The 26,860-nt window shown below is 34.8% G+C and overlaps 2 protein-coding genes across 32 annotated transcripts in view; both read left to right on the top strand.

The window, feature by feature from the left end:
• The first annotated feature begins 1,266 nt into the window (after positions 1-1,266).
• LOC129793473 (insulin-like receptor) lies at positions 1,267-17,433 on the top strand. 3 transcript variants are annotated; one of them, XM_055833545.1, is made up of 12 exons: positions 1,267-1,667; positions 4,199-5,012; positions 8,320-8,750; positions 9,926-10,082; positions 10,158-10,348; positions 10,430-11,624; positions 11,701-11,881; positions 13,158-13,513; positions 13,590-13,897; positions 15,233-15,962; positions 16,034-16,402; positions 16,500-17,433. In XM_055833545.1, exons 2-12 carry the CDS (start codon positions 4,595-4,597, stop codon positions 16,691-16,693), a joined length of 4,530 nt encoding a protein of 1,509 aa, XP_055689520.1. In that variant the 5' UTR covers positions 1,267-1,667; positions 4,199-4,594; the 3' UTR covers positions 16,694-17,433. The 3 variants fall into 3 exon arrangements, with proteins under 3 accessions (XP_055689520.1, XP_055689522.1, XP_055689521.1); XM_055833547.1 differs by lacking the exon at positions 1,267-1,667 and adding an exon at positions 3,912-4,072 and having other exon boundaries at positions 16,483-17,433; XM_055833546.1 differs by lacking the exon at positions 1,267-1,667 and adding an exon at positions 3,914-4,072.
• A 1,565-nt stretch (positions 17,434-18,998) lies between these two features.
• The window catches only part of LOC129793468 (titin), a 165,947-nt gene continuing 158,085 nt past the window's right edge, over positions 18,999-26,860 (top strand). For 14 of the 29 annotated variants that reach the window (XM_055833524.1, XM_055833529.1, XM_055833532.1 and 11 more), the window contains exons 1-4: positions 18,999-20,020; positions 22,852-23,044; positions 24,240-24,353; positions 24,488-24,662. In XM_055833524.1, coding sequence (XP_055689499.1) covers positions 19,854-20,020; positions 22,852-23,044; positions 24,240-24,353; positions 24,488-24,662 — 649 coding nt within the window. In that variant the 5' untranslated portion in view covers positions 18,999-19,853. The remainder of the gene's footprint in view (positions 20,021-22,851; positions 23,045-24,239; positions 24,354-24,487; positions 24,663-26,860) is intronic. The other 15 variants (XM_055833503.1, XM_055833507.1, XM_055833511.1 and 12 more) reach the window with 2 other exon arrangements.

Below are 26,860 nucleotides of genomic sequence, written 5' to 3' on the forward strand. Positions count from 1 at the left end.
TGAAAATAATAATTTTATTTTGCTATATTCTTTAGTTTTCCGTTAAATTCAGGAAAAAATAGGTCTTTAAGCTTAAAAATTATAACTGTGTTACGCTAAAAATACTAAAACTAAATTCTGGAAAGCATTTCTAAAGTTTCCTTATTCCGTGAACGGTTTTTTTCGGTTTTTTAGGAGTAAAAATAATACTAAATTGCGCCAGGCGTAAAAAACGAATTTTCAAGCAGCTGGTTAATGATTGCAGCGTAAGAGTTTGAATTTTCACGTTAAAATTATATTTTTTCCCAGAAAAATAGCAGAAAGGATACTGAAAATTAACAAAAATGCTCCAGAAAACAATTTGATAATAGAAAACGAATAGAAAATGTCTGAAAAATTTCTTGACTTTTTTTAAAGGAAAAAGTAAACACAAATATAAGTGATGGAAAAATTAATTTATGATGTACATAGATGGCTAATTGTTTTCAATAAATCCCTCACAGCCACTGATGAATCCCAACCCCAAACCACCCGACGAAGAACCCGGAGTCAAGAAGTTAAAACTTTACGTCGGTTACTCCCCAATGACTGAAAAAGTTCTTTTGATCATTTTGACGGTGAAAATGATTTTTGTCTTCTTATTAAATCCATATTCTTCATCTGCTTTTCAGTTTTCTCATCTACAAAATCGCATAAAAAATAAAATTCTTTGGGAAAACCGTCTGGGATCATTTTATTGCGAATTCTGGAGAACTTCTGGTCCTCCTGGTTAACAATGGAGGTAAAATAATTCAAGAAAAGACTGAGAAATTGCTTCAACTGACAATATTTCACTACAATTTCTCATTAAAATCGAGAATATTAAAGAATAAATTGGTCAGAGAGAATGTTGGAAAGTTTTCCTATAAGAAATTGTCAAATTAGAATCTAATTTGAATTTACTTAAACTAGTTAAATTGAGTTACCTCAATTGCCTCAATTACACTGAATAACCAACTTTACCCCACACACAGTTATTCATAAAATCATTAAAATAAAGAATTTTGACGAAGAAAAAGTCGATCCTGAGAATACTTCCATACATTTAGGGATATTCTGCATCCTTAAGTGCCCTAGAAAATCCTTTAAAACGAAAAATGAATTTTTTAATGAGATTTTAAAGAGTAAGAAAAACAAACAAACAATAAAACCGTTAAAACAATCAGCCGACACAGTGAGGAAGCTTCTACGGAGAAATCGGCATTTTGAGGTTTTCATTGATCACTAGCGCCACCACACCTCCGTACGGTGGACAGTGGTACTACAATGGAGTTTCAATTCGCTCGCCGTGTAAATATTATCAATTTCAGTGGTGCAAAAGCGCATTGGGACGGAAAAGAGCTCAATTGAGTGGTGAAAAGTGCATAAATGTGTACGCGGGTGGACTTGTGTGGCTTCTGAGTGATGCGCCATTCGGAGCGACGCCAGGAAAAGGGGATTTGTGAGATAAAGTGAGGGCCCCCGTGCATTGAATTTACACGCATTTCACGCACACTACGCACCCCCGTGGTGCATAGTTGGTGAATGGGTGGCCGTTTTGTGTGCTCCCCCAGAGGTCAAAGTGCAATTTCGTGGAGATGTTTTGGATTTCTGGAAGCATTTCCCTCATGAGTGGAATGTCGCATTTTCTTTAATAATAAAAAGAGAAGGTGAGTTGTGTGTGAGTGAGATGACACCACTCTCCCTATTAGACCACCCCTGAATGAGCTCTATTGAGCAGTGTGGTCCCTCTGTATGGCCTACTGTGGGGCCTGATTGGGGAATGTTGTTTTTCAATGGAAATGGGCTAATCATTTGCAAAAATTAATGATAAAAAATCCATGAAAATGATTCTTTTTCCCATTTTTTGATAATCTGGAAATTGCCAAAACTATCGTGTGAAAGTTTTCCAATTAATTTCATGCGAGAAAAGGAAAATGTTGAGCTAAAAGGAAGTAAACATTGCTTGGTGGATTGATAAACCCCTTTTACGCGAAAAATCGACACAAACAAATATACAGCCGTCCCTTTCGCGCATATAAAAAATTGGATATTCCTTCTCACTCTGAAGAATAATTTCCTGTTCTTTCATTCACACACGTTTAGTTCCTGTGGCGTTGTCTCTTTTGCACTTGTTGAAAAATTGTCGAAATCCATCTATGCTAATGTGCCGAATTTCTGCTGAATTCTGCGGAAAAATTCTACAAGAACCACAAGAACTCATTGCAATAGACGGAATAAAATAAAAAACAAAAATATTCAAATTTTTAGGCCCCCATTAGACCCTGAAGTTTTCTAATTAAAAATTAAATCATTTGTAAGGTTTATTAAATTAAAGTCCATTTTAAAAATTGAAAAATTAAAAAATATAAATAAAAATTAATTCAATGAATCACTGCGAAAAATAAATGAAAATCAGACCTTAAAAATTCAAATAAAAGCCAAACAAAATCTTTTTAGATTCAAAAATTCGTAAATTCAAAAATCTTAAAGTAAAACTTAAAAAAAACAAGATTCTTATGGAAAAAAGGCACAAAAATTAAAATAAATAATAACAAAAATTAAAGTTATTATAAAAATAAACGTTTTTTTTTTAAATCTAAAAGCTAATTTTAAAAACAAAAACTAACTCAACCATTAAATTTTTAAATTTGGAATTTTGTTTACATTCACATTTTTCTTGAACTGGTAACGCTCCCAAGGAGACCTTTGGCCATTTCCCAAGAGAGAGACAAGAAGAAGAAGAAACAAATAAAAAAGTGTTTTCCGCATTTTCTGCATTTCCCGCATTCAACACAACGTCACTCAATGCCACAAAACACTTTTCCCACCCACGCCATTTCCCGCCTGCAGCAAATCAATCATCAATCACAGCTTAAAAGAGAAAGAAACAGATGAAGACGCACGGCTTGAATGGAAGATTGCATGGAGAACGGCGAGAAATGGCGGGGAATTAATAAAATTTGGTGACCTCTGACCCGCCAATAAAATCAATTAATTTAAAAACAAGCCAATTGCAATTGATTGTTGCCGATTGTGTCTGCTTCGCTGTATTATTTAGTTGTGTCTAGTATTTCAATAGAATTCGAAAAAAGTTGAAACTCTCTCTCTCTCTCGGTCAGTGCTGGTGCTCCGCAAACACCCAAAAAGAGCCCCCAAAACGGGGTTTTGGTTTCTGTGAGGCAAAAGAAAGGATTTTTTTTGGTGGGAATAATTTTTAAAATTCAAGGGCGTTCAGTTGGGAAGAAATTCCAAGGGGTTGTGCATTAATCGAATAGGGGAACGTGGATTGTTGTTTTGTCTTGTGTTGTCTGTTGTTATAAGTGAATTTTTGCTGAGAAAATATTCAAGGAAATACTGCAAGAGTTTAGTTCTAGTTCTATTGCAATTGTGACTGAGAATAAATCAGAATTTCATTGGATTAATTAAAGAAATTAAGGTTAGTAATATGAGAAAGGGAATTTTTTGAAATTTCTTCTCATTTTTTCTTCTTTTCTGAAAATCTGTGTTAATTTTAATGAATAAAAGCTTTGATTTTATAAAAAAAAGGTCTGAGTTCTTAGATTTTTTCACAGTTAATCAACGAAAGAAATTTTCTAACTAACGAATAATAAACAATTTAAACAATAAACTTACGAATCATTTTTATAAAACAAAAGGTGTCTTGGCTAAAAAAAAATCATTTTTCTTTTAAAAAAATTGACAAACCTGTTACAAAGAATTCCAAAACTTCCAAAAATTATGAAATAAGATTAATTTTCTTTCTAGTAAATTAAAGACATTAATTCCAATTAATCATTAGCCCTCAAAGATTTTTTTTTGAAAATCTTCTTTAGCACCACAGTTAGTCTTTTCAGGAGCTTCAGTTTTTATTGCACTTTGTGTGCCTTATCAATTTTTTTTGCAAGCACAGATTGTGTGTTTGAGAAGACCCCAGAAGAGTTTTAGCATCCAATGTGATTAAACGTCCAATTTCCCTTCTTCCTAATAAGTGTTGAAAAAATTTCTTTTTTGTCTCTCTGTGGAAAATTTGCATTTCTTTGAAGGTTTCTCACCTGTGAGCTTCGTGTCAAAGGTCTTCTTCTCATTACTTTGTAAAAAAAAAGTCCCTTCTTTTTCTTTTTTTTGCATTCCTTTGCTTGAGCAGAGGTGAGTTGGGGAAGATCATAAAAAATGCGTTTTTTGCTTATTTTTTTTGCAGACTTTGTTCAAAGCAGTTCAACCGAATCTTCTTCTGCGGATGGCATCGTGGTCACAAAAATAACAAAATAGCAAGAAGAGATTCTGTGAGCAGCAGTGTTAAGTGTGTGCGACCCCATGATTTAAAGTTAAAGAAAAAAAGGAATTTAATTTAAAAGAGAAAAACAAAACTTTAGTGGAATTTTTTAAGGGTTTTTAAATTAATCTTTTAATCTTATTCTGCGTGCTTTAGTGTTTAAAAGTGGACTTTTAGTATAGAAAAAGAAAAATTTGTAATTTTAGTCTAATTTTTTCTTGCATTGAATGGTGTGGAAAGGAGAAGGAGTTTTCATAGGAAAAGACGAAGAAGATAAAGAGAGGGAAGGAGAGAGAGATGTTTTGTGAAAGTCTATGAGCAATGAAGAAGAGGAAAACAAGTGCAAATTTGTGTAAGTCGAGTGAGTGTGGTGCGTTGTTACATGCAGATAGTGGTGAAGCGATGGTGGTGTCGGGATCCGCCCCAATAGATGGGGACACATGCAGTGGTGGGGGTGGGGATCCAGAGGGCGCACACATGTGGCGGCAATTTAAGTTAAATGATAGGAAAAAACGTAGTTGTAGGATGCTCAAAGTGCCAAAGTATTTGCATCAGGGATTCATCGAAAAATGTTCCAAGTTCATCAGCAGCAGCGGGACAACACGGAGACTTTCATATTTTACAAATATTTTAGTAGTATTATGCGTGTTTGTATTGACACTCTCATTAACCGTACAATTCGTGCATGGAGACCAAATTCAACCGGAGACTCACATGGCGGCATCCAACGATACAGGAGGTGAGCAAATCTAACGAATTTCTTTCTTTTTTTTCAACTTAAAATTTTTTATAACAACTCTAAAATGTTTAGAAGAGGGACGAAAAGCAGCAACAACATTTGGTACAATTTTAACATTTTATTTACACACAGACAGAGAGAAAGATAAAAGAACAACATGGGTCATGGAACATTAATCATAGTAGAGAGCATAGAGGGTGGCAATTGCAAAAAAATTCGGTGTGTCGTACACGTAATTAGCGTAACCATCCTTTTCGGTGTCCCAGAGGAATTTCACCGTTGATGTGAAACTCTGAAAGTACTTCTCACCAATTGTCACAATGCAAACCAATTTGTACCTGCAAAAGAGATTCCAAAAGAAATTTTTGGGAAGCACATGCCGCACATTCATTTCAAGGGAAAATCACATTCATTCACTCGTTGGGCTACCCTTTTAATGTGCTGCGAGAAGCCCGTATGAGTGTTGAAAGACACTGATGAATGGAATGGGAACATTATTTAAATGCCTGAATTTGGACGTCATTAATGTGGTTTTCCGAGAAAAATTTGAAAAGAAATTGAGCAGAAATTTTTGATCTTTTAATTTTGTTATTTAAATTAACTCTGTACTTAAGCTCCACCAAGGAGTTGAGAATTAACCAATAAGCATTTAGCTTCTGTTTATCAACCAATCAGAAAGAATTTGTAATTCTTCTTATTTAATTACATTTCAAAACAGTTTAGATGGGATTTAATTGGGTAACAAACTAAAGCTTTATTTACATTCGTTTTAAAAAGATTAAAATTGTTTTAAATGGATTAAAACTATTTAATTTATTACAAAAAAAAGTATTTAAATATTTCTTCATAAATGAAAGAATTTTATAATTTTGTCAGAGAAATTGGAGAGAATTTTATAATATTTTATTGAATTAAAATATTTCGCAACCTTCCAATTGAAGAAAATAGAAAAGCTCGTGAATTTTTCTTCAAGTATTCCTTGAAAAATCGTGTTATAATTTTTAAGATGTTTTTTGTAAAGAATTTTTATTTTTTTATTAAAATTTTTTTTTATTTCTCAATTTAAAAAAGTTATTGTATTCTTCTGCAATAAATCCTCGATGGGGATTTTTTAATGCTTTTTCAAATGAATTTTTAAAGAAATTATAAAATATTTTTTAATTAAATTTTTTTTTTAAATGTGCTAAAGAAAGTTGTTGGATTTTTCTGTTATAAATTTTTTTCTTTAAATTTACAATGTAAATGCAAAAAAAGTTCCAGATTTAAGATTTAAGATTTTTTTTAAATTCCTTTTTAAAAAAATGTTTGTATTATACTTGAGTAAATCCTTAAATGAATGTCTTGTTTTTTTTATTTATTTTCTTTGCCAATTTTGCTTAAAAATTTCAAAAATATTGTCATTTCCTTAATAAAAAATTATTAGCTTAAAAAAAAATACTTATTTACAAACATTTTTTAATCGGTTTTTAAGTGAATGACTTAAAAAAAAACTTTTCTTATCAAATCCATGAAATATTGCCTTGCTTTCTATTTAAATTTTAACGGAAAAACTAAACAATGATAGCTTAACGAATTCCATATACGTCTCTTCAAACGCTGCTCTGCAATGCCAATATACGTTATTCCGTCAAAATCGTTCCCAATGAATGTTCCCACAAAAATCAGCAGAGTCTTAAACATTGAAAGAGTAATGAAGAAGAAATGAAAGAGGAACTCAAAGGAAGACTAAAGGCATACACTAAACATATATAAAGGTGTTTTAGGTATAACACCTAGTTCTTACCTGTCGAAGCCCAGTGTTTTCACACGTGACTTTATTTCTTCGCTGATGTTATTGCACACTTGGCTCGCATCGCTGTTTGCATACACAAATGAACTTAGCATATCATCAACAACCTCCCGTATGATTATCTCACACTTTTCTCGCTTGTATGGATTTTTAGATTCCATCCGATAGGATGGCATGTATTTCACGGTAGTCGGCTTTTTATTTTTTTTTTCGTAATTTTTGCACAAAAAAAGGAGAGAAGGTCAAAGAAATAATTAAGTGATAAAATTTAATGCAGTTAAACATAATGCGGAATTTCTCTCACCATTTTTGCGTGTGTGTGCAATTAAATACTCGGGTTTGCTGAAGGGGTCAAGGAATGCACTGATGAGGCACTTAATCCTTCACACAATTAGACGGTGGAATGAATCAGGACATTTTCCTGACTGTGGCGGTGACAAAAATGAAATAATAGCAGCGTACCGAGGACTGGCACGCTCAACTATGTTGGGGTATGCTCGGAAATTTGCAAAATGGAACGAATGCTCCGCGTGGTTCGTGTGCAAAAGAAATGTGGGCAAAAATCAGTTGTATGATTTTTTAGCAAAATATTTTTTGTTTAAATTAGTTTTAGGATTAAAAAAAATTAATGAAGGATTCTTGTAGTTTTTTTTTGTAATCGTCATTTCTAAACAATTAAGGGTTAACTTACAATTTCCAATCGTTAGTTCTAAACAACGAAGCGTTAATCTACAAATTCCATTCGTTGACTCTTAATTTTAACAATGGAGCGTCTATATCCAATTTACAGTCGTTAGCACTGATAAAAAGCTCTTTGACAAAAGAAAAATCAGCCAAAAACAGGAAACTTTTTTTTAAATATAAATTTTGCGAAATAAAAATTTATTAAACATCAATCCAATTATTTTTTTTCTTGAAAAAAGAAAAACAATACTCCACTAATCCTTCTCCAAAAAATTATTCCAGTCCACATAAAATCTTCCCCGCACCGTGTCAGTGAACATAAATTATTTACTTTCTTGCTGAAACATGATGTTTATATTTTCATTTCCGTGTTCTTGTTCTTTTGTGTGTCTTTATTGGGCAACTCTTGGGGTGGGTCTTGTGGAATTGTGTGATCGATATGATAAATTTCATTATTTTTCACGAACATGACATACAGACACACAGAGAGAAAGGAAAAGCAGATGACAAAGCTTCTAACAAGTGGGAAAATAAATCTCTTCTCATTCTTTTTTTGGGTGGAGGGGGTGGCATGTATTATACAAGAAAAAAAAGGACATGAAAAGCATTTTTTTTTGGTATCCATAAACTGAAGAAAGGAATTTTAATGAAATTCTCAAGGATAAGATGGGAAATATTTATATGCAATTTTTCCCCTTGAATGTTGGTCATGTTGCTTGCTTTTTTGGGGGGAATTTCTGGGGCAAGGAAAAACGAGGAAATTAGGTCGAAAGTTTATGATTAAATTTCCTTCATATATAACTTTTTTTTCTTGGGGGTAATTCGTCGTTGCAGTTTGCCAAAGTATGGACATACGGAACAGCCCAAGTCAATTGGAACGTTTACGGAATTGCCGCGTAATTGAGGGATTCCTACAAATTCTCCTGATTGATCGTCTCAAGGGGTCAGATAAGGCATTTGAGAACTACACGTTTCCCCTGTTGACTGAAATCACAAACTACCTGATGCTGTATCGTGTAAATGGCCTCAAAACACTCAGGAAGCTCTTCCCGAATTTAACCGTCATCCGTGGGAATCAGCTATTTGTCAATTATGCCCTCATTGTGTACGAATTGATGGATATCGAGGAGATTGGGCTCATCTCTCTCACACACATTGGACGTGGAGCTGTGAGAATTCAGAATAACCCAAGCCTTTGCTACGTTCACACCATCGATTGGACGCTTATTGCTCCGCATACGCTTAAAACTGATCACTACATTAGGGTGAGTGTTTTTTTTTTTTAATTTTTATGATTTTCTTTATTTTTGGGTTTTTTTTTATAAATTCAAATCTTAAACTTTTAGAAAATGGTTGAATCCTAAGAATTATTCGTTAACAATGAATCGTTAATTTTAATAAATCGTTAATTTTTGCAAATTGTTCATTTACAATAGGAATTGGAAGATTCTGGAAATAAATCATCGAATATTAACGTTTTTATTGTTTAACGAATCGTTATGTTAAATAATCAATTCTTCCTTAACGAATCACTACAATTTAGAAAGAATCATTGTATCTGGAATATAGATAACGGTTCAACAACGAATCGTTGGCTTCCAGAATTCTCGTATCTAGTTTTTTTCAAAAACGAATCGTTAACGTTTAGAATTTAGTTCTTCCATTATGAATCGTTAAATTTAAAAATCCATTGTTACATAACTAAATCGCTAAGTTTTTTAAACATAAAAATTAATAGAAATAATTAAAAAAATATATATTAAAAAATATTTGAGATCGAATCGATATCTTCCAATATATTTTTCGATTATGAATCGTTAAATAGAAAAAAAATCTTTTTTCCATAATTAGCCGTTGTCTTCAAAATCATATTGTCTCAAACGAATCGTTAACTTTTTTAATTACTTTTTAACGAATTATTATTCTAAAAAAATCCAGTCTTCCATAACGAATCGTTAACTTTTTTATTACTTTTGCTTTTTAACAAATTATTATTCTAAAAAAATCTAGTCTTCCATAACAAATCGTTAACTTCTTAACGAATTACTATTCTAAAAGAATCTAGTCTTCCATAACACATTGTTAACGAATTATTATTCTAAAAAAGTCTAGTCTTCCATAACGAGTCGTTAACTTTCAAAATCGTAATATTATTTCACTAACGAATCCCTTATTTCTATAAAAAAAATGATTTATAACAAACCGTTAATTCTAAGATTTTTTTCGTTTTAGCATTGATTTTTTCTTCGCTTTTATAAAAAATTATTTTTATTTTTTTTAAGTATTAAAAACCAACAAAGATTAAAAGTATTTAATAAATCTTTAAGAATTTAGCTCTTTATATTTCTTTTTAAAATAAAATTTAAAGATTTAGAAAAAGCTTTTAGGCTAATTTTCAAAGATAGTGCGCAATAAATGAGCTTTTCTTTTGTACCTTTAGGGCAATAGCAAAGAAAATCTCTGTCCAATGTGTCCAGGGAGTAAGAGAGGCGAAAAGGATGTTGATAATGAATCTCCAAGAACCACCATTGAGTGTCCAATTGCCCGGCACGATCCCTTCAATCGTCTGTGTTGGAATAGTGAACATTGTCAGAAGAGTTAGTTTTCCTTTTTCTCTTTTTTTGTGGTTTGTTTTTCTTTGGGAAAAGGATAAAATATTTGATCCTTTGTAGCTTGTCCGGATGCGTGCAAGACATCGGAATATCGGTTACCGTGCTCTGCGAACAATCAATGCTGTGACCCTTCATGCCTTGGAGGGTGCAGCCCATCGGATCCAAAGTCTTGCACTGTGTGTCGTCATCTGAGTGTTGGCTATGGGAAGGATGTGAAGTGCGTCAAGGAGTGTCCAGTCTTTTACTATAAGGTAAGAGGGTTGTTTTTGTAAATGTTTTATTGGGGGTTGTTTCATTTTGATTTATTTCGGGGGGGTGGTTTGTGTGTGTAGCATATGAATCGCCGATGTATCACCAAAGAGGAATGCCTAAATATAACAAGATCCCTCGATGTGAGGGACGCCTCGAAACTCTATCCGTATATCCCGTTCAATGGGACGTGTACTCTCGAATGCCCCACGAATTACTACAAAATGGACAACGATACGAACAATCGGACGTGCATCCCGTGCAATGGGCTATGCCGCAAGACGTGTCAAGCGGCAAAGATTGATAGCATCTCAACGGCACAGCAGATGCGTGGGTGTACCCACATTGCGGGTTCTCTCGAAATACAAATAATGAATCAAGGTGGATTAAATATTGTCAAGGAGCTCGAGGAGTTCCTCTCAAATATCGAGGAGATTGATGGATATTTGAAGGTTGCACGTTCCTTTCCCCTTGTATCGTTGAGCTTTCTCAAAAATCTCAAAGTCATCCATGGCAAGACCCTCGAGTACAATCGCAATTCACTCATTGTCCTGGATAATCCAAATCTCCAATCATTGTGGAATAATACGAGTCAATTGCGCATTGAGCACGGTGGGATATCCTTTCACTACAATCCCAAATTGTGCTTGTATAAGATTGAAGCGCTTAAGAATAGTATTGCCGACCTCGATGGGAGGGACTTCTATACGGCACAGGATGTAGCGAAGACATCGAATGGGGATAAAATTGCGTGCAATGTGACAAAGTTGATTGTCAATACGACACGGATTGATGACCATGGTGCTGTTATTGAGTGGGAGCCCTACCAGCTGGAGGATGATCGTGCTCTCTTGGGCTATGTTGTGTCCTACATTGAGGCCCCATTTAAGAATGTTTCGCTCTACGATGGGCGCGATGCTTGCGGGACGGATGGATGGAAAGTGGACGATGTTGGGCGAGAGAATTACACACAAACGTCAATCTCGTACCCTTTGGCACGACTGGAGCCCTACACGCAGTACGCGTATTACGTGAAAACGTATACCGTGGCAACAGAGCAAATGGGTGCTCAGAGTGACATTATTTACTTCCGGACACGTCCTGGGCGCCCGGAGCAGGTGCAGCGACTCCGTACGACTGCCAATGGGACGTCGGAGATTGTCGTTGAGTGGGAACCACCGTCCAAGGCTAGAGGGAATCTCACTTCATACTGCATCTTGGCAACAATTTCCGAAGATAGTGCAGCTCTGGGCTCAAAGAGGGATTACTGTACTCACGGTGAGTCTTTCTTCCGGCTGGGATCTTCTCACAATAAAAGAATTCATTGAAATCCTTGTTTTTTGATCTCCTGTAGGGCTCAAGCCAGAGGCTGACTTACCTGTCCTCCCAACTCCATCCCCCAAACCAACTTCCCCAACCCCTGATGATCCTGAGAAGTGTGCCTGCAAGAAGAATGATAAACCAAAGCTCTCAGAGGCAGATGCAGAGATTCAAATCAGCTTCGAGGATCATCTACATAACTACGTCTACATCAAGTGAGTACAAATGTGAAGAGAAATTAATTCCCAGTGTGAAAAAAATTATTTGAAAGAAGCATGAAAAGAATGCGAAAAAAAAATTTTGAGGAGATATTATTCTGAGTTTTGGAAAAAAGAGATTTATAGGAAGATGCTCCTTTTTATTATTTATGTTTAGTTAAATTAAAAAAAAATTCTTATTTAGAATTGATAAACTTTCTGATTTTCTTAATAATTATTTTTAAATTTATTTTGCATTATTTTCTGTTTTTAATATTTTCTATTTTCTATTTTTTATTATTAATTTGAATCATCAAAACTTTATTATTATAACTAACAAAAATATACTAACAACATATTTACTATTTTTTTTAAGTTTTTTTTTACAATTTGAGGTCTAAAGAATATTTTAGGGTCTTAATAATTTAAAGTTTTTATCAACACCTTTACATTTTATTACAATTAAACAAAGTAATTAAAGAATATGTTGAAATTTTTAATTAAAAGCTCTGTGGTCTAAGGAAATTTTATGGGTCCTCATTTCAAAGAATTATTGAGAAAAAAACACTAATATTTAGAAACTAAGCTTGTCATAAAAAAAAACTTAAAAAGTACAAAATATTTATTTGTAGGGTCCTAAGAAAATTTTGGGGGTCCTAATTTTATATTTTATAATCGTATGAAAATAGATGTAGATGTTGTAGATGTGTCTTCATGGTATTTAAACTCTAAATATTTGGATTTAATCTTTAGGGTCTTAAAACTATGTTTCTTTCAATTCTATTTTTTTTGTTTTTTTGTGGTGTTTCAATTTTTTATTTTTCTACCTTAATTTAAAAAAAAATCAAATTTATTAATTTTTGATTTTTATTTCTTCAATTATCAGCTTTCAAAATCTTTTGGGTCTGAATTTCAATGTCTGAGGTCTCAAAGAAAAACAGATGTCTTGTTCATAATTTTTTTTATCCCTTTTTCATTTGATGATTTCTTCTATAAATTACAAAAAAGAAAATAGATCACAAATTCTTAATTTTATTTAAAAAAAAAACTCTTTAGACTTTAAAAAATATTCTTGAGACCTTAAAGTTTTCAGGGATGCTGCAAGAACAATCCTCAATTTTGTGCATTTTTCTCTCCAATTTTCAGTGAATTTTGGTAAACTGCATGTGCGTGGGTTAATCCTCGGGATTTCCCAAAAACGAAAAGTTTTCCGTTTGAAGAGAAAAAAAAAAGAAAAAATTGAAGGAATTTTCTTCCATTTTTATAGGAATCATACGGCTTCTTCTTATTATAGAAAACCCTCACGGACACGTCGGAGTATTCCGCTGAATGGGAACAATTCTGCCCTCTCGGATTACTTTCCCAATGACATCATCTTCCCGGATAGCCCAATGATTGAGGACAGCGTCATTCCGGAGCACATGAAGAAGGATGTAATGGATGAGAATAACGATTACTACGTGCAGGTGTACAGGGAGCTGAATGTGTCGGAAACGAAGTACGTGATAAAGCAGCTGAAGCACTACACGCAGTACATCATCTCCGTGATTGCCTGCCGGGAGCTCGAAGAGAATGTTTATCCGAAGAATGATAAGGATACACCCAACTGCAGTACCAAAGCAATTGAGTACCAAAGAACCGGGAAGATTGGTGAGGAAGAAAACTTGAAAGAAGTTTCTTTGAATTTTTTTTTGGAAATTTTAATCATTTTTTAAATTTTCTAAAGGTGGTGCCGATGATATTACGCACGTTCACATTGAGAAGACCAACAATAATACGTTGTTCATCTCCTGGAAGGCTCCCAAGAATCCCAATAGCCTCATTTTGACGTACACGGTGCACATACAGAAGGTGGATGATGTGAATAGTATGCGTAAGCCAACGGTGCATTGCATAAAGAAGGAGACTTTTGAAAAATCCAATGGAACGTTCAAGTTGACGATGGTTGAGGCGGGAAATTACAGCATTCAAGTGCAAGCAACATCATTGGCTGGAGAAGGAAATATGACTGATCCACGCTACATCGTCATTAAGGTTTGTTGGACTTTTTTTTTTGCTTCTTTTTGTCATTTTTTTGTCTTGTTTTATTTTCTTCCTCTCGCCTTCGGATCTCCTTCTTAAGAAAGCTGAAGATCCAAGCCAGAAGTCAAGAACAGCTTCTTTCTTTCTCTTCTAAACGTTAAGACGTTCCTCTGCTTCGCAATGACTGTAAAGTAGAAGAATAAAGATGAAGATTCAGGCCAGGAAATAGGAAGAACTTCTGGCTTGGATCTTCAGTCTTTTTTCTGTGTGCCGTACTATCGTTTTATGGAGTAAAGAACTGTTCTGTCTAATCTTTTGATTTGATCTTCAATCTTCTTTCCAATCATTGTCAGACTGAGTTCCTTTGTCCAATAAAATAATTAGACGACGAATAAACTGTCTGCCTGACGAAAATCGGGAAAAAGAAGATTGGAGATCCAATCTAGAAAACAAAAAAAAAAACTTCTGGCTTGGATCTTCAGTCTTCTACTTTCCGGTTGCCGTCAAGCAGGTAGTTTAATCGTCGTCTAATTATTTGATTGAACAAACTGAACAAAGAACCTTCCTGTTTAGCAACGTCCGGAAAGAAGAAAAGAAAGCTTTTTTTCTGGCTTGAATCTTGAATCTTCTTTGTTCCGGTTATCGCTTTGCAAAGTTTTTTCGATCAAAAAGAAGTCTGAAGATCTAGACTACAAAATATGAACTTCTTCTTTTTGATCATTCCTAAACAGAATTTTTCGTTTAACGATAAAACAATGAAAAAACTAAGTTCCGGAATAACTGGAATGAAAAATATTGAAATTTTATGCTAGAAATCAAGAAATTTTAGCATGGATCTTCAATCTTCTTTCTAGTGTGTAGTCCTAAAGTTTTATTGAACGAAGATCCTCCAAATCTGGCAACGATCCGAGAAAGGAAGAAAGAAATTCTTCGATTTTTTTTGGTTTTGTCATGCAATCATTTTTCTTTCCGATTTTCGTAAAAACATTGCTTAGCAAAAGCCGGAAATGAAAAAAACTGAAGATTCAAGCCAGAAAATGAAGAACTTCAGGCTTTGATCCTTTCTTATCTTCTTTCCGGTTATCTTCTTTCCGGACAATTGGAAAGGAGAAAACTGACGATTCTAGCCAGAAATCAGGAACTTCTGTCCTGGATTCTCAGTTTTCTTCTTTCCGGTCGTCATCAGAGTCAAACAGGGAGGTTCATTATTCATTAAAACGTTAAAACAACAAAGAAAAACTCTCCTTAACGATGATCGGAAAGAAGAAAACTTAAGATACAAGCTAGAAAGAAGATCTTCTTCCTCATTTTTAATTTGGAAAAAAAAACATTAATTAATCTCCGCAGAAGGACAACGATAACGCCTTAACCATCACCCTGGGCGTTGTAATACCGAGTTTACTCGCCGTGGCCGTTATTGGGGGTTTCATGTACTACCAGAAGAAGGTGAAGAGTGTTCCGGATCTCAAATTAATTGCCACCGTTAATCCCGACTACGTTAGTATGCAGTACACCCCGGATGAGTGGGAGATGCCGCGGGATAATATAACGCAACTCAAGGAACTCGGTCAGGGGTCCTTTGGGATGGTGTACGAGGGGACAATAAGTAAGCTGGATAAGCATGGGGAGAATGTGAAGTGTGCCATAAAGACGGTGAATGAGAATGCAACGGATCGTGAGAGGATGAACTTCCTGCGAGAGGCTTCGGTGATGAAGGCCTTCGATACGCATCACGTTGTCCGGCTGTTGGGGGTTGTTTCGCGAGGGCAGCCAACACTTGTTATTATGGAGCTGATGGCAAAGGGGGATCTCAAGGGGTACTTGAGGTCACATCGTCCCGATCCGGAAGCCATAAAAACGGGTCAGAGTCCACCGCAACCGCCCACATTGAAACGTATCCTGCAGATGGCTATCGAAATTGCCGACGGTATGGCCTATTTGGCGGCTAAGAAGTTTGTCCATCGGGACTTGGCTGCGCGGAATTGCATGGTTGCTGAGGATTTAACCGTCAAAATTGGGGATTTTGGCATGACACGAGATATCTATGAGACGGATTACTACCGAAAGGGGACCAAAGGTAAAGAATTTTATATTTTTATTTAAATTTATCTTATTTTTAATGATTTTTTTTGCATTTTTCTTTCAAAGGACTTTTACCGGTTCGTTGGATGTCTCCGGAAAGTTTAAAGGATGGCGTCTTTACGAGTAGCAGCGATGTGTTCAGCTATGGTGTGGTCCTGTGGGAAATGGCAACGCTTGCATCGCAACCATACCAAGGTTTATCGAATGACCAAGTTTTGCGGTACGTCATCGATGGGGGCGTGATGGAACGACCGGAAAACTGCCCCGATCAGCTGTACAATCTCATGCGCGATTGCTGGCAACATAAACCAAATCTCCGGCCGTCTTTCATTGATATCGTCACTAGTCTGCTGGATGAAGTTTCCACCTCCTTCTCGCGCGTCTCCTTCTACCACTCCGACGAGGGAGCTGAGGTGCGGCTACAGCAGCAAAATGGTACGTTTCTCTCTGTTCTGTGAAGGGTCCTTTAAACGAGCCAGATAAAAACAACCTTTTAACAATAAAAAACATTCCAGCTTATGTTTACTTGTAGCTCTTCAAGCTGCTGCTGAGAATCGCTCAGAAGACGCCACGACGCTTCTACGGCGTGACGAAGAGGCACTCAGCATAGACGATGAGCATGATGCAGATGAGAATTTTCTCATGGAACGCCCCCCGAGTCATCAACTAATAACAAGTGGAAGTTCATATCCAAAGAAGAAGCAACAACATTCACCGCTTAGGTGAAAATTTATCTAACACGACTGCATGCCCTCCTCCACCTGCCCCAACAAATGCGCGCGTAAAAGGGCAGAGCAGAAGTTAACTTCGTCGACAAAAAGATAAAAAATCGCGATAAAATGAGAGAGAGAGAGAGAGAGATTCTGTGGGAAAGGAGCGCCATATCCGTCGCACTAAAAACAACAAATAAAAAGAAAAGAAAAAAACGAATAAACTTCCGTGGCTCAACAACAACAAATAAGGGGAGCACGAGCCACGGGTGGATTTGAATCACAACCCACTCACAACAGACTGTTTTGAATGTATATTTTCAATTTTTTTTTTAACATTATAATATTGTACTACATGTAAATACCGACTGAAGACAAGATTTAATTAAAATAAACAAAAAAACCGTAGAAACTGTGTGAAAGGAGATGAAGAAAAAAGAAACAAAATAAGAAAAAAAATACTTAGTAAATGCGCCATAAGAAGCTAAAGAAAATCTACACAACACAACGTTTAGAGAGAAAAAAAGGAAGGAATGGTGCAAAATAATTCTAAGCACTACCATTTTGTAGCTTTTACGCGAGAGAGGAGTTTGAGAAAAAAAAATTTAAGCAGGATTAACTCTCTTTATAGAGAGAGAGAGAATTAAACAAAAAAAGAGTAAAGTTTTTTATTAACATTTTGGTATAAATAAATGAGAGAAAAAAAATTGGTAATGTCGCGAAAGTAATAAAAATTTTAATTCCTTTTAAAAAGAATTGTCTTTTTATTTATTGCCTTGACCCTTTGAGGACCGATGATGTCTTAAAATTTAACAATTTGGGGCTGAAAGATTTCTTTGGTAAGTATTCTGTGAAAAAGAATTGAAAGATTTTACAGTTTTAAAGAATTAGTACAACTTATCTTAGACACTTTTAGCAGAGACACATTTTGCGCTGTAAAAGAATTTCATTATTTTGTCGTTTGAGAGACAAAATCAAATGAAATGAAAATACTTTGAACAGAATCTTCCTCATGATGACCTGCAATGATTTTTCTTATTAATTTATTCTCCTGGATCGTGTTAATGGCTGAATTTAGGCAGACTAAATGACCTATGAAGGAAGACCGGAAACGGCCAAATGTAAGTACAAGAAGACATTTTAGCACTGGCGATTATTTTTATATTTTCCGCGAATCGTTCAAATATTTTACTCTGTTTAAATTTAGTACTTCTTAGATTTGATTGCAGTACGTTGTAAGTTTCAATTTATAGTATAATTTCTAAGCTTTTACTCCCCATGAAACTTTTTAAAGCTATAAACACAATAATTTTTTTCATGTTAAATTTAGTACTTTAATAATTTTATTTATTTTCCTCCGGTAAGCATCGGGTAATATTTCATTCAGCATTAAACATATGAATTGCCGGAACTTTTAAGCTTATATTTAGTACTTTATTTTTTAACTTAAATTTAGTACTTTCTAATATTTTACTCCTCAATATGAGACTTGGGCTGAATTTTCAGGTTGAATTTAGTACTTTCTAGGCTACAATTTAGTACTCTTTGGGTTTGAATTCAGAATCTTTTCGGCTTGATTTTGTTTTTTTAAGCTTATATTTAGTACTTTGTAAGATTTTACTCCTCAGTATGAGAATTTTTGGGGCTGAAAACCGAATTAAATTTTTTTGAGGTTGAATTTAGTACTTTTTGGTCTTGAATTTAGTATCGTTGTGCTTTCATCCCTTTTTCTGCACCTTTAAGATTAAAAGCTAAGGGTTGTTTATTTGCCGAATATTTTAGTTTTTTTTTTATGTGAATCATCCGAATATATCCGAAGATCCGAATATTTTCATTCAGATAAATGCCCCTTGTTTTAACAGAGAAACATCCTCTTAATGCATTAATTGAATGAAAATTGTAATGCAGAGATTTAAATCAGACAGTTAAATGTGATTTTTTTTAATGTTCCATAAAAAAAATTGTTTCATCAAAATGAATAAACTCCTTTAAAATGCAGCAGTGTTGCCACTCCACACCTGCCCAATACTCTAAGGCGGGCGTGCAGCCACTCTCCCATCAATGCTGCTTTGGCCGGAGTCTTGATCCGATCAGCAGCGCGAACTTTATAAAAGAAGTTTGAGATTATGCTTTCTCCGTGAGCTTCTCTCTCTCTCTCTGGCACTCTCTCTCTCTTGCCTTGTGCACGAGAACTGGGAGCAATAGAATGTGTACAAACAGTACAACATGTAGCATGGAGTGAGAAACCGGAATATGTTGTATGCGGGGAGTGAATGCCTGGAGTCGCGAGACCATTGAAGAACATCGTGGCGAGGAGAGTAGGCCTCTCAGTTGTAGTTTGGAAGTTCTCCGGTGTGGAAGTGCCAACATTTTGTGCGGGAAAAAGAAAAGAAAATTTCGAACCAGTTCTTGTGAGAGGAGCTCCTCAAGAATATTATGCGGTGTGATGAACCGTCGCGACCTCCAAGACGTGTCGTGCTGACGGAGGCCTATTGAGCAGGTTGTTGGGGCTAAACACGTAATTGAACCATCCCAGTGCATTGCCTACATGTTGAACAATTACGCGCCAATCGGTGAGAATTTCCCGCGGAATTTTCTTTTTTTCCCTCTCTCTCGTGTCTTGTAACAATCTCACACATTTTCTCGCGCATACTTTTCACATTGATTAAATAGAATCAGGTGCCTTAGAAATATTTGAATTTGCCCTTTTTTCTTGGGCTCAGCAGTCAGTGTGGTGCAACCGAAAAAATTGAGGACAGAAAAGGAAGTTCTTTGCTTGCGGAATTAAATTTAATTTGTTGTGTGTGAATGTGTGGTGCCCACATCACGCGCAACTGACCTCAATGGACATTTTGAGAAATTTTCTTGTTGCGCTGCCTTCCTGCATTGCTGTGTGGCAGTTTGTGGACAAATCTGGGTGCAGCAGCATCATGTTGCTGTGAAAAGTGCTGCAGAAAAATGAAGTGAAGAAGAAGTGAGAGAAGTTTAAGAAAAAGAAAAAAAAGATTGGAAAACCATCACTTGTCCCGCGACGTTTGTAACTGTAAAGACTGGCCACCACCTCCAGCTTCATCGCGATGGCCCCATCGTGTGCTGAGATCTCCACAAGGTGAGAGCTTCCCTATCCCCCCATCGCATCATCATCATCGTCACATTTGCTGTGGTGAGTGATAGCCATGGAGGAGGACGTCCTCAATGCACTCCAGAGTCGTTCCGCATTCCTACCAGGTGGGCGTGATCGGGACAACAATTTGCTCCTCGTAATTCCGGTGCCATTTGAATTGCATCCCTGGACAAAGCCATACCTCGAGACCTCCATCAAGTACATCCTCTCATCACTCAGGTAACTTCTATTTTCTTTTTTTTCTTCTTCATCTCTTAACTCTTCTCTTGTCCATCAATCCATCCAATCTGTCCATGTGCCAAAAGAATTGAGCTCTTAATGTGACCAATAAATTGCCCAAAAAGACTTTCTAAGAGAGAAAGAGGAGAAGATGAATAAAATTCATCTTGATCACCGAGATGAGATCTTCTTTTGCCATTTTGAGCTCTTTGCTGAATGATGGAGTTAATAAATTGGACAAATCTGGGTCTTTTCGATCTTTTCGAGACTTGGAGAGAAATTTCTGCGGGACATTTTACCTTTAAAAAAAATTAGGTGCTTTTTTATTTATAACTGATCAAATATTTCTTTTCTTTTTAACCGTTTCGAAAACTTTTTTTTTTTTGAAAATAAAAATTTAATTCTTAAAATAAAATAAAATAAAATATTTTGTTGTAGGGATTGGTAAAAGAAGAGGGAGGATGTCTTCTGACCCCCTCTATTCGATTTTCTTACGTTAATTTAAAAAAAATGGAAAATTCTGTTTATGAGAAAAGAATTTTTTTTAATGCAGGAAAATCTAAGGAAAAGTCTAAATCAAAATTTTAACAATGTGGGTTTATCTGAACGAAATTATTCGAATCTTCGGAAATATTTAGATGATTCGCCAAAGAAATTAAAGAAAAAAATTCTAAGCCTAAGAATAACAAATTCAAGCACAAAAAACGGTTAAATTAAACCGAAAAATAGTAAACTCAAGCTCAAATGTTCTAAATTCTAGCCTAAAACTAGTAAATTCACCAAAAAAAAAGACTGAATTAAAGCCGAAAAGTATTCGGTTTAAAGCCTAAAGAAGGACTAAATTCAAACCGAAAAATAGTTAATTAATGCTAAAAAGTAGTAAATTGGACCTAAACAAAAGACTAAATTCAAACCAAAAAATTCTAAATACGTTTTGGGATTTTTTTCGGTTTTGAGTTGTTAGGTTTTTAATAAAAGATGTTCATAATAAAGTCAAATATTCAGATTCATTTTGAGTAATAAAGAAATGTTAAAAAATATTCAACAATATATTAAAAAGAATAAAAAAAAACTTTTATTCTTTGTTAAACTTTCAAGAAATAACACTTTTTGCATTCTTTTTAAAATAATAAAACGGGATTAATAAATTAAACAAAGGAGCCCATGCGCTTGATATGGGCGAAGTACCTAATTGAAGGAAACGCAGAAAACAATTTTAACCCACCCAGTCTTGTAGGGAATCAAAAAAGGATAAAGAATCGCCAAAAATATTCACCATTTTCCACTGGGGTCACAACGAAAAAAGGCAATAAAGTTTTGTAAAAATTCAAAAAAATTGGCCGCCATTCGCCATTTTGTTCATTTCAATGCATGAAGCACATGTTTCAATGCTTCGTCATGAGCTTGTCGATGGGAGTTTGACATTTCATTTTTTTTGGGAGAAAATAAAAAAAATTGCGTATTTTTTAGTTTAATTATCGTGGTAAATGTGTTTTACGTGTTGTTCAAGAGTGATTTTTATATTTGAATACCTGGGATGAATTCCCGCACAACTTGTGACCGTCTCAGCGAGCACATCTCTCGTTACAAAGCAAAGCAATCCAAAAACATTGGTCGTGGATCGTCTTGAAGATGGCTTTTTCACGAATTGAGAGATCCTCTGCGCTGGAATCCTTTGCGTTTCACACCACCACGACGGACAAGACGATGGATTGCTTGGTTTTGTGATTCCCTAGATGTTGTCATGCAAAACCTTACGATGTTTATTGGCACCACCTTTCCCAAGACCTTTTCCACGACCACTGATGTGCTCGCTGAGACGGTCACAAACTGTGCGGGAATTCATCCTTCAGGTATTCAAATATAAAAATCACTCTTGAACAACACGTAAAACACATTTACCACGATATTTAAACTAAAAAAATACGCAATTTTTTTTTATTTTCTGCCAAAACAAATGAAATGTCAAACTCCCATCGACAAGCTCATATTGACGAAGCATTGAAACATATGCTTCATGCATTGAAAGAGACAACATGGCGAATGGCGGTCAATTTTTTTTGAATTTTTACAAAACTTTATTGCCTTTTTTCGTTGTGACCCCAGTGGAAAATGGTGAATATTTTTGGCGATTCTTTATCCTTTTTTGATTCCCTACAAGACTGGGTGGGTTAAAATTGTTTTCTGCGTTTCCTTCAATTAGGTACTTCGCCCATATCAAGCGCATGGGCTCCTTTAAAAAAAATGTGTAATAATCGTAATAATAATTTCTTCTCTGCGGTGCATTTAAGTGCACATGTACTTAATGAAAGAGGCGGGCAATAAAAAGCTAAAAAGAGTAGGTAATTAAGAAAAGACCCATAAAATGCTAAACTCTTATTTAATTATACGTGAGCAACATAAAAACGACTAATAATTTTAAATAACAAAAAGTCTTTTGAAATAAGTTATTATATTTTTCTAATGATTAAAAAACATGCAAGATTTAAAAACAAACAAAGATTTAACATTCATAAGAAGCACGTTTTATTTTTGAATGAATTTCTTTTGCAAAAAAAACATTTTATATCTTAAAATTCAAACTCATTCTTATCTAGCACAAAAAGACTTTAATTTCCTCTCAAAATGATTAGTTGCGGTTTTTCTCATCATTCCCATATTTCTCATAAATTATATGTTCACTTGATATACCTGTATGATTTATGTATTGGTGTGTATTATGTACCTGATGATGTGCAAAAATTATGCAAATCATTCTGCGATGGCATTTAACTTTTCTCCTTCATTCCATTTTCTGTTTTTTTTTGTTGTATTTTTTGCACAACTTCCAGCGACGAAACGAAAAGTTGCGGCTTTACGGTGCTCATTGATGCCCAAAAGTGTTCTTGGCGCCTCGCAAAGATCCACATGCGCGCCACAACGCTCCTTGGTGCAAATTTGTCCACACTCATTGTTATCCGTCCTGATGCATTCTGGGATAAGCAGCGAGTTGAGAATTGCGCAAGAATCAACAAGACTGGCGAGGTAAGAGGTGCGCCGGCAAAGGAGCGCTTTTTCTTCATGTTTAAACATAAAATGGTTAAAATGGAAAAAAGAAAAATTGTCTGGGTGTCGCATGTCGCTCGGAGAATATTCCAGAGCGTGTGCTTGAATGGCTCGAGCATAAGAAAGAATCATAGAGAGAGCAAAAATTCCCTCAAACTTTTCATTTCGAAGCAAAAGAATATTTTAGCATTGATGATTGGGATTAAATTAATGGCGAGAGAGAATTTTTTCCTCGCCTTTTTTCGCAGCTTATAGAGCCTAAGGGGCGTTTAATTGACTGAAAAAATGTTCCATTATTCAATATAGAATATATTCTGTTAGTTGGGAAACTGTTGATTGATTCCTTTATTTAAGGAATTCTATTTTAACTCGGCGTCTCCACTGTTGTTGATTTTTTTTATAAATTTAAATTGTTCTGAGACTACCAGGCGCCCCCATCTTGTCTTTTCCTGAGTCCTCCAGCGATGTTCGAATAAATTTAATTTCTTCTACAATGTGCATTAAATTAAAGAATAATTGTTCAAGAATTTCAACACACAGATACGATAAATTGTTTGAAATTATCATCAAATCCTAACTTTTAATTTTTCCCTCTACTTTTATGATTTTCCGGTTTTCTTTTAAACACACAACCACCATCTTTAAAAATTCTAATTTTATCATTTTCTTACGCCTTTGAAGATTTATCATTTACTGAAATCACTGAAAAGAAAAAAAAAGAATTTTTAACAGTGGAGTATTCCGATTAATTAAATTGTTGACTATAGTTTTGAACAGTTTATCGCCCCTAGGACTCTTGGCAGCTTTCGCTGATATACACAGAACTTGTTCGCACTAACGGTGAAGATAGAGAAGAAAAATATTTTCTTATGTACATGAGTGCGGGGATTGATGCAGGAAGGATGGGTTCATTAGACTTGCGATACCTGTAGATTTTAGAAGATTAAAAAACTATTCTTTAATGCAAATAAAATGATGCTCCACAGAACAACATTCCTTAGCTTTTTTAAAGAGTTTCTTCAGTCGATGATAAGACTTTTCTGAGGAAAATCTGCATTTCTTTTAATCCTTTTAATACTTCAAAAGAATGTTTTACTGTGGAGCATCACTGTATTTCCATGAAAGGGTTGCTTAATGAAATGAAGGGTCTTTATAGAGGTAATCCCATTTCCAGCCAATCATCATCTCCAAGTCCCGTCTCAGCAAGTATTTCGACATGAGTGAGCTGCCTGATGAATTGGGTGGCACACTTGCCTACAGTCACGAACAATGGCTCCACAATCGCATGGTGAGTGCCTCGTGTCGTTTGGAAAAATGCATCTGCACGACCCCAACGACTTTTTACTTTCATCGTCATCTGGCAATTTCGTTTTTTCATTTCTTGGCATCATGTTGTAACAATTTTTTTGTCCCATATTGCAGCGTGTCGAGGAGTTCAAGAAGGCGTACGATCGGACTGTGAATGACCTAGAAAATCTACACATAGCATTGCTGGATAGCAAATCATTGCGAGCAAATGAGACTGAACAAGCCTTAAAAACATGCGCCGCACTCAATGGGGACGCCCAGAGATTGGTCTACAGCGTCATTGAGACGGGTGAGAAATTTCTGTGAATTTTTAATAAAGCTCAAGCACTTAGATGGGGGTGGGTGGGGGCATTCGTACACACACACACACCTCAGATTTCAAGGAATTTTCTAAGAAGGCAAAGTTTTAAGATTGAAAAAAGTGTTAGTGAGTTTGTGGAGAAGGAGATTCAGAGGTGGCAAATTGGGTGAGTCAGAAAATTCACGAAGTTTTAATTTTTATTTATTGTAGAGATTAAAAATAAAGCTTTATTGTATTGAATGCCTGAAGAAGAAGGGAAAGAATCTCCGAAACGTCTTGAAATATAGAGCAAGAATCTTTTCTGCTTGGTGCAATCAGTTCATTAGAAAAATCTCATTCATCAGGCCTTGTTTTAATTAAATTTGTTTAATCGGATTTTATGTCTTCAGAATATTCTTATTTCTATGAGATTATATTAAATTCTTCAATGAATTTATTAGGTACTGAAAAATTCACAAAAGCGATCGGCCCAAGTTTAAGTCAAAACTCGCGGCTAAATTAGATATTTTGTAGTACAGATAAGTTAAAAATTGAGTCACCATGAGGTAAAGACTGAGTCTACATTAGTTAAAAATTGAGTCTACATTAGTCAAAGGCTGAGTCTAAATAAAGAAAGAATTGAGTCGCAGAAAGGGGAATTGAGTCTCAATTAGTCTTTTCTGAGTCGCAATAAGGTAAATTTGCGTCAACTTTAGTTTTAATTTAAATTATTTTATTTGATCAGTAAAATGTTGAAAAAAGAAGTAGTTTAATACCTCAATTAAATTTATTTATTTCTTTATTAAAAAAATCATTAAATTTTGTAAAGAAAACCCCCTGAAGCCTTCGAAACAACCCAAATAAAATGCATGTAAAATAAAATAGTGATTGCAAAATGTTGCAGACTGGATAATTGAACCCCTTCATGTTCATTTAGTTCGTGAGAGAGATTTATTGTGTGTGGTAAAAATTATACTTTAAGAGCCAGCTGCTGGGTTAAAATTGATTGCAAAAGTATCGTCTTCCTGGCTGATTTTTCACATAAGAAAATCCAATTGAAAATTAATTCTTGCCATCTAGTCTAGAAGCTCCGAGAATTCTCTTGCATAAGCTTAATTTGTGAGAAAGAACTTCTCTTTCATTTTGTGAAATCTCAGTTTATTCTACATTTATTTATTCAAGACTCTTCAAGGGATTTTTCTTTCTTTCTTAGACATCTCGCACCAGAGAGAACCTTCCCATCGTTCTAACAGAATCCAAAAAAAATCTTTTTGTTTGCACCTCCATTTCACACCACTATCTAAATTAGAAAATCAAATTAGAATTTTGTTAAAAGAAAAGCATTTCTATGGATAAGATTTTTGTCTCTTTATTCTTGAAAATTAATTAGCGATAGAGCGTGTTTGGGTTGTCGCTTTTTTTGTGAATAAACCCAACAATGTCCCATTCTGAACAAGAACGACAAGAACACTCAAAGGAAAATTTACATACAGACAATGAAGAAGGTGTGGAGGGAGATGGTTGGAAGGGCGACAGGTATTGTAAATGAATGAAATTAATTTTTGTGTGAGAATTTGACGAGATTTTCTTGTGTTCTAACTTCCTAATTATGTTATTAATAAAATTCGTTGAATTCTAGAAGATTTCGTTGCTTTTTCCGTTAGAAAATTTAAATTTCTAAAGCTCTGCTGAAGCCAATCTAAAGCCTCTGGCGTATGAATTTTTTAAAATAATGTTAAAAAAATTGTAAAATTTGTAAGATTTTAAGGTAAAAAATATTTAAAAAGTTAAACCGATCGAATCATATAGCTTTAGAAGGAAAAACTCGGGTCCTAATCTTTTAAAGCTAAAATTTACCGCCATTGTGAACTGATGCCTTACAACCTGCCGCCATTTTGAATTCTAATTGCCACAGAACTTCATTTTCGCTGATAATCGTTAGATTTCGAAGGTTTTTCTCCAATTTAGCTGGAAAAAATAAAAAATCTTCAGAAATTCTTACAAAATTAAATTTAAACAAAATTCTAATGTCTCTAGAAACTAAAAAATATTTTCAAGAACTTCCTAAGCTAATCGGTTTGACAATTTATTAAAATTTCTTTGGAACTACATTATACTCCATCAAACAAATGATTTTTAAATCAAAATAATTTTCATATAATGCAAATCTTTCTTCTGCACATGCCGATGGAACAACACAATATTCC

This window comes from Lutzomyia longipalpis, chromosome 3 (assembly GCF_024334085.1).
Source record: "Lutzomyia longipalpis isolate SR_M1_2022 chromosome 3, ASM2433408v1".
NCBI lineage: Eukaryota > Metazoa > Arthropoda > Insecta > Diptera > Psychodidae > Lutzomyia > Lutzomyia longipalpis.

Coding starts and splice junctions, on each gene's coding strand:
- LOC129793473 (XM_055833545.1), top strand. CDS start 4,595: ATGAAGAAGAGGAAAACAAGTGCAAATTTGTGTAAGTCGAGTGAGTGT. Junction 8,751..9,925: donor AAACTGATCACTACATTAGG/GTGAGTGTTTTT, acceptor TTGTACCTTTAG/GGCAATAGCAAAGAAAATCT. Junction 10,083..10,157: donor TAGTGAACATTGTCAGAAGA/GTTAGTTTTCCT, acceptor GATCCTTTGTAG/CTTGTCCGGATGCGTGCAAG.